At 40.8% G+C, this 13,090-nt stretch overlaps 2 protein-coding genes across 2 annotated transcripts in view; both read right to left on the bottom strand.

The window, feature by feature from the left end:
• LOC115112529 (trans-1,2-dihydrobenzene-1,2-diol dehydrogenase-like) overlaps positions 1-7,888 on the bottom strand; it is a 67,021-nt gene extending 59,133 nt beyond the window's left edge. The window contains exons 1-4 of the mRNA XM_065011932.1: positions 7,260-7,888; positions 6,634-6,745; positions 6,254-6,417; positions 5,820-6,072 (exon numbers count right to left, since the gene is read on the bottom strand). Coding sequence (XP_064868004.1) covers positions 5,820-6,072; positions 6,254-6,417; positions 6,634-6,745; positions 7,260-7,349 — 619 coding nt within the window. The 5' untranslated portion in view covers positions 7,350-7,888. The remainder of the gene's footprint in view (positions 1-5,819; positions 6,073-6,253; positions 6,418-6,633; positions 6,746-7,259) is intronic.
• Positions 7,889-7,979: 91 nt separating this feature from the next.
• LOC115112200 (trans-1,2-dihydrobenzene-1,2-diol dehydrogenase-like) lies at positions 7,980-11,529 on the bottom strand. The gene is made up of 7 exons (XM_065011933.1): positions 11,241-11,529; positions 10,930-11,041; positions 10,655-10,818; positions 9,806-10,058; positions 9,003-9,127; positions 8,638-8,788; positions 7,980-8,399 (listed from the first exon to the last, which is right to left on the bottom strand). The coding sequence occupies exons 1-7, from the start codon at positions 11,328-11,330 to the stop codon at positions 8,290-8,292; spliced, it is 1,005 nt and encodes a 334-aa protein (XP_064868005.1). The 5' UTR covers positions 11,331-11,529; the 3' UTR covers positions 7,980-8,289.
• Between the last annotated feature and the right edge of the window lie 1,561 nt (positions 11,530-13,090).

Below are 13,090 nucleotides of genomic sequence, written 5' to 3'. Positions count from 1 at the left end.
TAGGTAAAGCACTAGTAATATATCCCCAATAGGTAGATCACTAGTAATATATCCCCAATAGGTAAAGCACTAGTAATATATCCCCAATAGGTAGATCACTAGTAATATATCCCCAATAGGTAGATCACTAGTAATATATCCCCAATAGGTAGATCACTAGTAATATATCCCCAATAGGTAAAGCACTAGTAGGATATCCCCAATAGGTAGATCACTAGTAATATATCCCCAATAGGTAGATCACTAGTAATATATCCCCAATAGGTAGATCACTAGTAATATATCCCCAATAGGTAAATCACTAGTAATATATCCCCAATAGGTAGATCACTAGTAATATATCCCCAATAGGTAGATCACTAGTAATATATCCCCAATAGGTAGATCACTAGTAATATATCCCCAATAGCTAAAGCACTAGTAATATATCCCCAATAGGTAGATCACTAGTAATATATCCCCAATAGGTAGATCACTAGTAATATATCCCCAATAGGTAGATCACTAGTAATATATCCCCAATAGGTAGATCACTAGTAATATATCCCCAATAGGTAGATCACTAGTAATATATCCCCAATAGGTAAAGCACTAGTAATATATCCCCAATAGGTAGATCACTAGTAATATATCCCCAATAGGTAGATCACTAGTAATATATCCCCAATAGGTAAAGCACTAGTAATATATCCCCAATAGGTAGATCACTAGTAATATATCCCCAATAGGTAAAGCACTAGTAATATATCCCCAATAGGTAGATCACTAGTAATATATCCCCAATAGGTAAAGCACTAGTAATATATCCCCAATAGGTAGATCACTAGTAATATATCCCCAATAGGTAGATCACTAGTAATATATCCCCAATAGGTAGATCACTAGTAATATATCCCCAATAGGTAGATCACTAGTAATATATCCCCAATAGGTAAAGCACTAGTAATATATCCCCAATAGGTAGATCACTAGTAATATATCCCCAATAGGTAAAGCACTAGTAATATATCCCCAATAGGTAGATCACTAGTAATATATCCCCAATAGGTAGATCACTAGTAATATATCCCCAATAGGTAGATCACTAGTAATATATCCCCAATAGGTAGATCACTAGTAATATATCCCCAATAGGTAGATCACTAGTAATATATCCCCAATAGGTAGATCACTAGTAATATATCCCCAATAGGTAGATCACTAGTAATATATCCCCAATAGGTAAAGCACTAGTAATATATCCCCAATAGGTAGATCACTAGTAATATATCCCCAATAGGTAAAGCACTAGTAATATATCCCCAATAGGTAGATCACTAGTAATATATCCCCAATAGGTAGATCACTAGTAATATATCCCCAATAGGTAGATCACTAGTAATATATCCCCAATAGGTAAAGCACTAGTAATATATCCCCAATAGGTAGATCACTAGTAATATATCCCCAATAGCTAAAGCACTAGTAATATATCCCCAATAGCTAAAGCACTAGTAATATATCCCCAATAGGTAGATCACTAGTAATATATCCCCAATAGGTAGATCACTAGTAATATATCCCCAATAGGTAGATCACTAGTAATATATCCCCAATAGGTAGATCACTAGTAATATATCCCCAATAGGTAGATCACTAGTAATATATCCCCAATAGGTAAAGATCACTAGTAATATATCCCCAATAGGTAGATCACTAGTAATATATCCCCAATAGGTAGATCACTAGTAATATATCCCCAATAGGTAGATCACTAGTAATATATCCCCAATAGGTAGATCACTAGTAATATATCCCCAATAGGTAAAGCACTAGTAATATATCCCCAATAGGTAGATCACTAGTAATATATCCCCAATAGGTAGATCACTAGTAATATATCCCCAATAGGTAGATCACTAGTAATATATCCCCAATAGGTAATCACTAGTAATATATCCCCAATAGGTAGATCACTAGTAATATATCCCCAATAGGTAGATCACTAGTAATATATCCCCAATAGGTAGATCACTAGTAATATATCCCCAATAGGTAGATCACTAGTAATATATCCCCAATAGGTAGATCACTAGTAATATATCCCCAATAGGTAAAGCACTAGTAATATATCCCCAATAGCTAAAGCACTAGTAATATATCCCCAATAGGTAGATCACTAGTAATATATCCCCAATAGGTAGATCACTAGTAATATATCCCCAATAGGTAGATCACTAGTAATATATCCCCAATAGGTAGATCACTAGTAATATATCCCCAATAGGTAGATCACTAGTAATATATCCCCAATAGGTAAAGCACTAGTAATATATCCCCAATAGGTAGATCACTAGTAATATATCCCCAATAGGTAATCACTAGTAATATATCCCCAATAGGTAGATCACTAGTAATATATCCCCAATAGGTAGATCACTAGTAATATATCCCCAATAGGTAGATCACTAGTAATATATCCCCAATAGGTAGATCACTAGTAATATATCCCCAATAGGTAGATCACTAGTAATATATCCCCAATAGGTAGATCACTAGTAATATATCCCCAATAGTAGATCACTAAAGCACTAGTAATATATCCCCAATAGGTAAAGACTAGTAATATATCCCCAATAGGTAGATCACTAGTAATATATCCCCAATAGGTAGATCACTAGTAATATATCCCCAATAGGTAGATCACTAGTAATATATCCCCAATAGGTAGATCACTAGTAATATATCCCCAATAGGTAGATCACTAGTAATATATCCCCAATAGGTAGATCACTAGTAATATATCCCCAATAGGTAAAGCACTAGTAATATATCCCCAATAGGTAGTAATATATCCCCAATAGCTAAAGCACTAGTAATATATCCCCAATAGGTAGATCACTAGTAATATATCCCCAATAGGTAAAGCACTAGTAATATATCCCCAATAGGTAGATCACTAGTAATATATCCCCAATAGGTAGATCACTAGTAATATATCCCCAATAGGTAGATCACTAGTAATATATCCCCAATAGGTAGATCACTAGTAATATATCCCCAATAGGTAGATCACTAGTAATATATCCCCAATAGTAATATATCCCCAATAGGTAGATCACTAGTAATATATCCCCAATAGGTAAAGCACTAGTAATATATCCCCAATAGGTAGATCACTAGTAATATATCCCCAATAGGTAGATCACTAGTAATATATCCCCAATAGGTAGATCACTAGTAATATATCCCCAATAGGTAGATCACTAGTAATATATCCCCAATAGGTAAAGCACTAGTAATATATCCCCAATAGGTAGATCACTAGTAATATATCCCCAATAGGTAGATCACTAGTAATATATCCCCAATAGCTAAAGCACTAGTAATATATCCCCAATAGGTAGATCACTAGTAATATATCCCCAATAGCTAAAGCACTAGTAATATATCCCCAATAGGTAGATCATATCCCCAATAGGTAGATCACTAGTAATATATCCCCAATAGGTAGATCACTAGTAATATATCCCCAATAGGTAGATCACTAGTAATATATCCCCAATAGGTAGATCACTAGTAATATATCCCCAATAGGTAGATCACTAGTAATATATCCCCAATAGGTAGATCACTAGTAATATATCCCCAATAGGTAGATCACTAGTAATATATCCCCAATAGGTAGATCACTAGTAATATATCCCCAATAGGTAAAGCACTAGTAATATATCCCCAATAGGTAAAGCACTAGTAATATATCCCCAATAGGTAGATCACTAGTAATATATCCCCAATAGGTAGATCACTAGTAATATATCCCCAATAGGTAGATCACTAGTAATATATCCCCAATAGGTAGATCACTAGTAATATATCCCCAATAGGTAGATCACTAGTAATATATCCCCAATAGGTAGATCACTAGTAATATATCCCCAATAGGTAGATCACTAGTAATATATCCCCAATAGGTAGATCACTAGTAATATATCCCCAATAGGTAGATCACTAGTAATATATCCCCAATAGGTAGCACTAGTAATATATCCCCAATAGCTAAAGCACTAGTAATATATCCCCAATAGGTAGATCACTAGTAATATATCCCCAATAGGTAGATCACTAGTAATATATCCCCAATAGGTAGATCACTAGTAATATATCCCCAATAGGTAGATCACTAGTAATATATCCCCAATAGGTAGATCACTAGTAATATATCCCCAATAGGTAGATCACTAGTAATATATCCCCAATAGGTAGATCACTAGTAATATATCCCCAATAGGTAGATCACTAGTAATATATCCCCAATAGGTAGATCACTAGTAATATATCCCCAATAGGTAGATCACTAGTAATATATCCCCAATAGGTAAAGCACTAGTAATATATCCCCAATAGGTAGATCACTAGTAATATATCCCCAATAGGTAGATCACTAGTAATATATCCCCAATAGGTAGATCACTAGTAATATATCCCCAATAGGTAGATCACTAGTAATATATCCCCAATAGGTAGATCACTAGTAATATATCCCCAATAGGTAGATCACTAGTAATATATCCCCAATAGGTAGATCACTAGTAATATATCCCCAATAGGTAGATCACTAGTAATATATCCCCAATAGCTAAAGCACTAGTAATATATCCCCAATAGCTAAAGCACTAGTAATATATCCCCAATAGGTAAAGCACTAGTAATATATCCCCAATAGGTAGATCACTAGTAATATATCCCCAATAGGTAGATCACTAGTAATATATCCCCAATAGGTAGATCACTAGTAATATATCCCCAATAGGTAAAGCACTAGTAATATATCCCCAATAGGTAGATCACTAGTAATATATCCCCAATAGGTAGATCACTAGTAATATATCCCCAATAGGTAGATCACTAGTAATATATCCCCAATAGGTAGATCACTAGTAATATATCCCCAATAGCTAAAGCACTAGTAATATATCCCCAATAGGTAAAGCACTAGTAATATATCCCCAATAGGTAGATCACTAGTAATATATCCCCAATAGGTAAAGCACTAGTAATATATCCCCAATAGGTAGATCACTAGTAATATATCCCCAATAGGTAGATCACTAGTAATATATCCCCAATAGGTAAAGCACTAGTAATATATCCCCAATAGGTAGATCACTAGTAATATATCCCCAATAGGTAGATCACTAGTAATATATCCCCAATAGGTAAAGCACTAGTAATATATCCCCAATAGGTAAATCACTAGTAATATATCCCCAATAGCTAAAGCACTAGTAATATATCCCCAATAGGTAGATCACTAGTAATATATCCCCAATAGGTAAAGCACTAGTAATATATCCCCAATAGGTAGATCACTAGTAATATATCCCCAATAGGTAGATCACTAGTAATATATCCCCAATAGGTAGATCACTAGTAATATATCCCCAATAGGTAAAGCACTAGTAATATATCCCCAATAGGTAGATCACTAGTAATATATCCCCAATAGGTAGATCACTAGTAATATATCCCCAATAGGTAGATCACTAGTAATATATCCCCAATAGGTAAAGCACTAGTAATATATCCCCAATAGGTAGATCACTAGTAATATATCCCCAATAGCTAAAGCACTAGTAATATATCCCCAATAGGTAGATCACTAGTAATATATCCCCAATAGCTAAAGCACTAGTAATATATCCCCAATAGGTAGATCACTAGTAATATATCCCCAATAGCTAAAGCACTAGTAGGATATCCCCAATAGGTAGATCACTAGTACCCCCAATATCTACAACTAGTATTAGTTTCTAAGTGTCCCATCGCTGTCTCACTACCTGTTTCCAGACAGACACCGGTGGCTTGGATGCACTCAGGCTTCTCTCCATTGTACACCATGCATATAAACTGCAGGCAGTAGATGCCGATGTCCAGCAGCGCCCCTCCTCCCAGCTCCTTCTCCACCGCTCTGGGCACGTGCATGAGGGGCACCCCAAAGTCTGCTTTTACCATCTTCACCTCACCCACCTCCCCCCGAGACAGCAGGCGCTCGATCTCCAGAGAAGCTGGAAAGAAGCGGGTCCACACTGCCTGGAGCATCAAGGGAGGAGGAGGAGGGAGAGCACTATGGTTAAACACAAATACATGAACAAAGATGAACAAAGTATTATTTTTTAACACACACGGGGCTGCCTTCACCTGAGTGCTGTTGAAACACTGGCTGGGTATGTGACGTGGTGATAATGACACAGGTGTAACTGTCCGTTTTTACCTCCATCAGAAAGACTGTGTTCATCTTAGCAGAGGCCACCAGCTCTTGTACCTCTCTGAGGTTCATGGCCATAGGCTTCTCACACAGCACATTCTTCTGGGCCTTCATGAAGAGCATGCCAACTGGCAGGTGGTATGGGTGGATGGTGCCCACATATACCACCTCTACCCACACACAGTGACAATGAGGAGACAGGATTAAGGATACATTTTAAAGAATTAGAAGAGGAATACATTGTATTACTGGACATGAGGCCGTTTAGAAAAATGGCATAATAAAAAGGCACTAATAAACACTGTTCTGACGCATATTACACACGCCGAGAGGGACATTAAGCACCTGAGGTGACGGTTAGATTATGTTTGAGACAAGACACTGACCAATCTCTGGATCTCTGGCCAGTTCCTCATAGCTGCCGTAGGCTTGAGGGATGCTGTGCTTCTTTGCAAACGCCTCAGCATCCTGTAGTTTCCGTGCTGCCACAGCAACAATCTAGGGAAGACCAAAAGGTGGGCTTTTTCATTCATTCATCACTTTACATTTGCAACATGTTTGTAGCATGTGGCACTTTTAAATAAGCCACTTTCACATTTCGATATTACATTTCCCCACATGCTCATTTAGTTCGACTTTTACGGTAAATCATTCATTTGTGCAGAGTGTACCGTGTGGCAGTAAACGAGAATGTAATGTCAGCAACTCGAAAAATTCATTACAATGGGCCACATTGTAACTGTTACAATCTACTTAAAGTTAACTACATGGGTGCAGTGCAACCTTCTGATTTCTGATCATAAAACGGGTGGGTATAATTTGTTGAACGTTCCAACAGGAATCGGAAACTTCGTAAAGTACAAGGTTGCCAACAAACAACGCATACAACAGTTCAGATCATTCACGTCCATTTGAAACTCCACACCGACGATAGCCAACTGAGGCTTGAACACGACTACAATAAAGTCTGTGGTGGTGGGCGTCACTGTCTACTGTAAACGGGTACAAGTACCTGATGGTCTCCGGGAGGGAGGGTTTTCAGTGCCACTGTGAAATCATGGCTGATTTTCCCGGCGCTACAGATTCCCCACCTGGTTGCCATATTGGCGTAGAAAACATGTAACTATTCACAGGCAGGTGGAGACAGACTCTGTTTTGATGAAATGACGAGACAGCGTCATTGACGCGAGTAACCAACCAGCCGTGTTCGGAATATTACAAAAACATCCGGGTATATGAGGCACAAACGTTATATAACACTGGTGTTGCAGTAACGTACATTTACCAACAGATGGCATCAACGTGCCATTTTACACCCATAAAAGACCGAGGTTTGGTGGTGATTTTTAATTGTGTCTAATGAATAAATGATGTTCATATTTTGCATTAGGCCTACAACACTTCAAATCTTTAATATACAATATTTTAATTACTTTTAGATTACATTATTTCCCCATGTGTTGCTTAGTGTACTGAAACCTAAAAGCTGGCCAAGGTAGCCTATGTTGTCAAATGTGCCATATCTAAACTTGCTGAATCATCAGGCCTTTTTTTCCACCTATGACCTTGGGTAGCAAAGTCATTGGTCGTTGTTTACTCAGACAATAGTTTTCAATATGGGGGTCCGACAAAGTGTCTATGACAATTTGTTTTTTCTCCAATTTCGAATGTATTCTGACTGATGATCACCCTCTTAGGATGATCTTGTCACCTCATGAAATAAACCTCACCATGACAATCAGTGTCCTTTATTGAACCCATCAATCATACACTTCACTGTGACAGAATTTGGTACTCTTAATTTAACCTGTCAGTCTTAGCAGCTCACAGTAGACTACTAATCAACTCAGGCTTCCTTGTCTTTATCGTCATCGTGTTCAAATTTGTCTCACATCAGGTGCAAGCTGTATAGGGCTAAGTCGTGAGGGGATCATATACACTCAGGGCTTGATCCCTCTCTCCTGCCTCAAACAGCTCTGTCCATGTCCAGGTCCTGTGGCACAGGTCAGATGGACCATGGTCGAGTGGCAAGTGAGGGGTGGTTATTGGCGGTCCTGGTTGAAGACCACTCCCACTTGTTTCCTGCACTCATCCATAACCTCAGTGAGCAGGACCGACTCAGACAGGGGCATTCTGGGGCTCTCCTTCAGTCCTGCGGAAGAGAAGGAGAAATTGACTGACTATTGTAAGCAGAAATCGACTGACTGTATTGTAAGCAAAGGTTCAGGTTGGAAGCAGCATGTATTATTTGACTGTTTTTACGGTTTATTTTCTAGGATCTACCAACAGCATTGCAATTGAATTGTTGTTGTATATCTGTTCAAACAAACACTCATCTTAGAACAGAGAAATGGTGTTTTTCTCCGGTAAGACCTTGCGAGCCACCATACCTTTGAGCAGGCACTGCCTGACTTCCTCAGCCTCGTAGCGCAGCCCAGTGCTGTTAGTGAAGTTCAGAGGTAAGGAGGGCTCCGGCAGGGGGTACTGTGTCGTCTTCCCATTCACCTCCAGTGTGGTGGGACAATGCATGGGACCTAGAACCTGAGAGGACATGAAACAGCCATTATGTTTTATGTGTATACTTATCAGTATATGCATGTATAAATAATACATCTCAATGAAATCTCAATCAGGGACATACTGTAGATCAGACATTGTTTAGCATTTGTTGGCTCTTTCATCAGCATAGTACATTTCCCCTAAATGAAGATAAAACAGAGTGGGCAGTTTAAAGGTTGATTCAGTAGCAACATACCCTGATGGTGCCTGTTGTTCCGCTGATGGTGGCGTCGTTAGGCAGTGAAACAGCGATGGAGAAGGAACAGCAAGCCAGCCTGTTCCTGGGAAACTTCATCACCACCACCATGGACTCATCCACTCCTGTCAAACATCAACTGTTCAAACAGCAAGCCAGCCTGTTCCTGGGAAACTTCATCACCACCACCATGGACTCATCCACTCCTGTCAAACATCAACTGTTCAAACAGCAAGCCAGCCTGTTCCTGGGAAACTTCATCACCACCACCATGGACTCATCCACTCCTGTCAAACATCAACAGGTCAAACAGCAAGCCAGCCTGTTCCTGGGAAACTTCATCACCACCACCATGGACTCATCCACTCCTGTCAAACATCAACAGGTCAAACAGCAAGCCAGCCTGTTCCTGGGAAACTTCATCACCACCACCATGGACTCATCCACTCCTGTCAAACATCAACAGGTCAAACAGCAAGCCAGCCTGTTCCTGGGAAACTTCATCACCACCACCATGGACTCATCCACTCCTGTCAAACATCAACAGGTCAAACAGAAAGTTCACCCTTTACACTTCAATAAGTAATGAATTATTGTCGTAGGCCTAGTTAATACTGATCCCAATGTTAATCTGATCCTTGGGTTGTGCCCAATTCCAAACTCATTGTCCCCGTCCCACCCCCTCTGGTTTACTTGATCGGTACTTGGTTTACATGACCAGTGAGTAGTATCTTGTGATAGATTGTTAGCTGGCCAGCACACACAGGACATTTTGTACTACATGTAGGTGCCAAGATTAATACCTGAGTTGAGAAGAACTCCAGTGGCATGGATGGACTCTGGCCTCTCCCCGTTGAACACCATCAACACAAACTGCAAGGTGTAGACCCCAATGTCCAGCAGAGCGCCTCCTCCGAGCTCCTTCTCCACCGAGCGGGGGATGTGAAGCTGAGGGGAGCCAAAAGAGGCCTTCACCAGCTTTACGTCGCCGATGGCGTCCTCAGCCAGCAGCCTGCGAACCTCCCTGTGCAGTGGGAAGAAACGGGACCAGATGGCCTGGGAGAGGACAGAGAGAGACCATCACCTCACAGAGTGGACAGACAGTTCCTTTCTATACCTCAACAGCCCTCATATCATCAACAAAATCCGGCCATATATTTGCCAGACCTTTGTTCAAATATATGTGTATTTGAGGATCTGGTATTTAAAATACTTTTTTTCTGTATTTGAGTATTTTCAAATACACAGCCCAAAACAAGTACTTTTATTTGAATATTTCAGTGGTTATTTGTAAACACCAAATAGTCTACCAAATTGTATTTGATAGTATTTTCAAATACCTTTTCAAATAATATATTCAAATACCTGGGTAAAACGTATGGGAGTGTATTTGAGTATTTTCAAATACTTTGCAAGTGTATTTCCAAATACTTAGCTACTTGTCTTTTCAAATAAAATATATCTGAATACTTACTTTACATGTACAGCATGTGAAAGTAATATATATATTTTAAATAGTATTTGAGCCCAGGTCTGATATTTGCTACAACAATGTGACAACAGTACAAATGGTGAGAATCAAGCAATAAATCATGTTAACAGACTGAGACACGTTGATGGAACCCCCAACTCTCATTGAGCCTTTCCCACACCTCCATGAGAAAGACGTTGGACTTCTTGGAGGCAGCAATGAGGTCCCCCACCTCCCTGGAGTTCATGGCGAAGGGCTTCTCACACAGCATGTTCTTCCCTGCGTGGAGTACCAGCAGGCCCAGGCGCCAGTGCTCCGTGTGCAGCACGCCCAGGTACACCATGTCTGCAGGGACAGTCACACAGTACACAGACTGGAGGCTGATTTTCAAACAGTTACGTCATTAAGCCATTATCTGTGGCTACACAGACAGGCCCTCCGAGGCTGTTAACCCACCAATCTCTGGGTCGCTGGCCAGCTCTTCATAGCTCCCATAGGCCTTGGGGATGCTGTGCTTCTTGGCAAACTCCCGGGCACGCTCCAGACTCCTCGCAGCCACCGCCACTATCTGGAACGAGAGGGGAAAACACACAGACATTCATCACTTCTAGGCAAGCTGTCAGTGCCGACGGAGAGAGAGAGAGAGAGAGAGAGAGAGAGAGAGAGAGAGAGAGAGAGAGAGGCAGGAGGAAGAGAGACATCCAGCATGTGAATCACAATAGAATGTGTTTGTTTGGGTGGGTGGGTGGGTGGGTGGAGTGGGGTACCTGGTGGTCTCCAGGAGGGAGGGTTTTCATGGCCACACTAAAGTCGTGGCTGATCTTCCCCGCACCGCAGAGTCCCCACCGGGTCACCATCTTGAACAGATGGTAGTTGGCAGGTAAGAGGGGCTGTGCCTGGGCCTCGGGTCAGAGCTGAGGAGAGCGGTTGTGACCTTGTGGAGTGCCGGATCGTCAGATGTAGTGGAGCTCCACAGAGCTGGTAGCTTCACCCTGGAGAGCTGCTGCTGCATTTATATGCTGGAGAGCTGGGAATACCAGCTCTCCACTCTGCTGCCCCTCGAGAGGCGGGAGTATCACACACACACACTCATACATATGCGTAAGCATACACACACACACACACACATATGAGCGCACACAAACACACACACGCACACGCACACACATACGCACACACGCACACACACACCTCAGAGCACCACCACAGGTTCATACAGTCATGTAATGCTGCTGCTGATACAAGTCTCTTACAACCAGGCCAAAGTGGTTTGTACCGGTTGTCTCTGACAATATGTAACAGAACAGTTCAATGGAATTCTCCAGCAACATTAGCATCATGGGAACTGGACGGTTTAATGTGTAGAGACATACTCACTTTGCCCTCACATAATCACTGTCCCAGAACGCTGCAGGTCAACCCGGGGAAGCTGGGACTATTAGGAAGGAGGTAGGGGGCTGTGATTAGGCATTGATTAGCCTGCAATGGCTTGACAGCAGCACACAGGCCAATGGTTAAACTGGAGCCCCACAGGGACCACTGGGTTGAACAAGTAGGCTATGCAGTGTTCACAAGATCCCATAGGAACACACAGTACAGCCAAGCACAGTTGTTTAGCTGCTGGTCAATACACTGAGCTAGGATGACTATGGAAATGAGAGAGCTCAGTTGCCCCTGGGCTAAACATCAAACAGTTATGACAGATTCATTACCAGAACGGATAAACAGATGGATTACCAGAACGGACCACTAGATGGCAACATGTTATAAGTGTAGTTCAGGGATCCTGCAAAGCTCTGAGAATTTCAAATGGATTATTGTTGTGTGTTACATTATAAAAGCATCATCAGGTATCAAACAAGTGTCAACCCGAAAATACAATTGTTGACATTTTTGGAAATGGCCATAGCATCTGATTAGAGAAAAACATACATTTATTTTGTTTTCTAATTGTTGTGCAACTTATACCATTATTGTATTTCAGGCTGATGTATTTATGACTATTATCACATTTTATATGATAATAATATGTCCCATTAAGCCAAAAAATAAATATATATCTATTTATTTTTTCCACATATTTATTACACAGTGTACTTTCTTCCTCTATCTTAATTCAATTTCAAACAGATACATAGAGATTGGATTCAAATGAGAACATTGTCGAAAACAATTCTCATTGTGAAAAAACAACAACATTTTTATCAATGACTCTGACTCTGCTGGTCGGCTGCTTTGCCTTTGTGTCTCACTTCCAAAGGCATTCTGGGAGCTGTGTGCCGTTGTCATAACGACAAGGTACCAGCTGGGCAATTTGTATGCAAATGGCGTCAGGCTTGGCCTAATCTCCCTGCCTATACCACAGGACCTGGTTGCCATGGGAATGCCCATCTCCGCCTTGGGTGAAATGTTACACTTTCTTTGTGTCAACGTTGTGTGCAACAGGAAAGGTGGACATAGTCATGTTACTGCCTGGTGGGTAGGGAGAGAAAGAGAGAGAGGGAGAGAAGCAGGAGGAGTGAGTGTCAGTCAGGGCCGTACCTGAGAGGACTGGTCCATCTGGGTGTTGGAGGTATGGAGGGGAGGACAGGGCCTGGTGGCAATGTGGCAGTGGCAG

The sequence above is a fragment of the Oncorhynchus nerka genome, linkage group LG27 (assembly GCF_034236695.1).
Source record: "Oncorhynchus nerka isolate Pitt River linkage group LG27, Oner_Uvic_2.0, whole genome shotgun sequence".
NCBI classification, from domain to species: Eukaryota; Metazoa; Chordata; class Actinopteri; order Salmoniformes; family Salmonidae; genus Oncorhynchus; species Oncorhynchus nerka.
This window is presented reverse-complemented; position numbering and strand designations above follow the sequence as displayed.

Coding starts and splice junctions, on each gene's coding strand:
- LOC115112200 (XM_065011933.1), bottom strand. CDS start 11,330: ATGGTGACCCGGTGGGGACTCTGCGGTGCGGGGAAGATCAGCCACGAC. Junction 11,042..11,240: donor TCCCTCCTGGAGACCACCAG/GTACCCCACTCC, acceptor CTCTCGTTCCAG/ATAGTGGCGGTGGCTGCGAG. Junction 9,128..9,805: donor TGGAGTTCTTCTCAACTCAG/GTATTAATCTTG, acceptor GATGTTTGACAG/GAGTGGATGAGTCCATGGTG.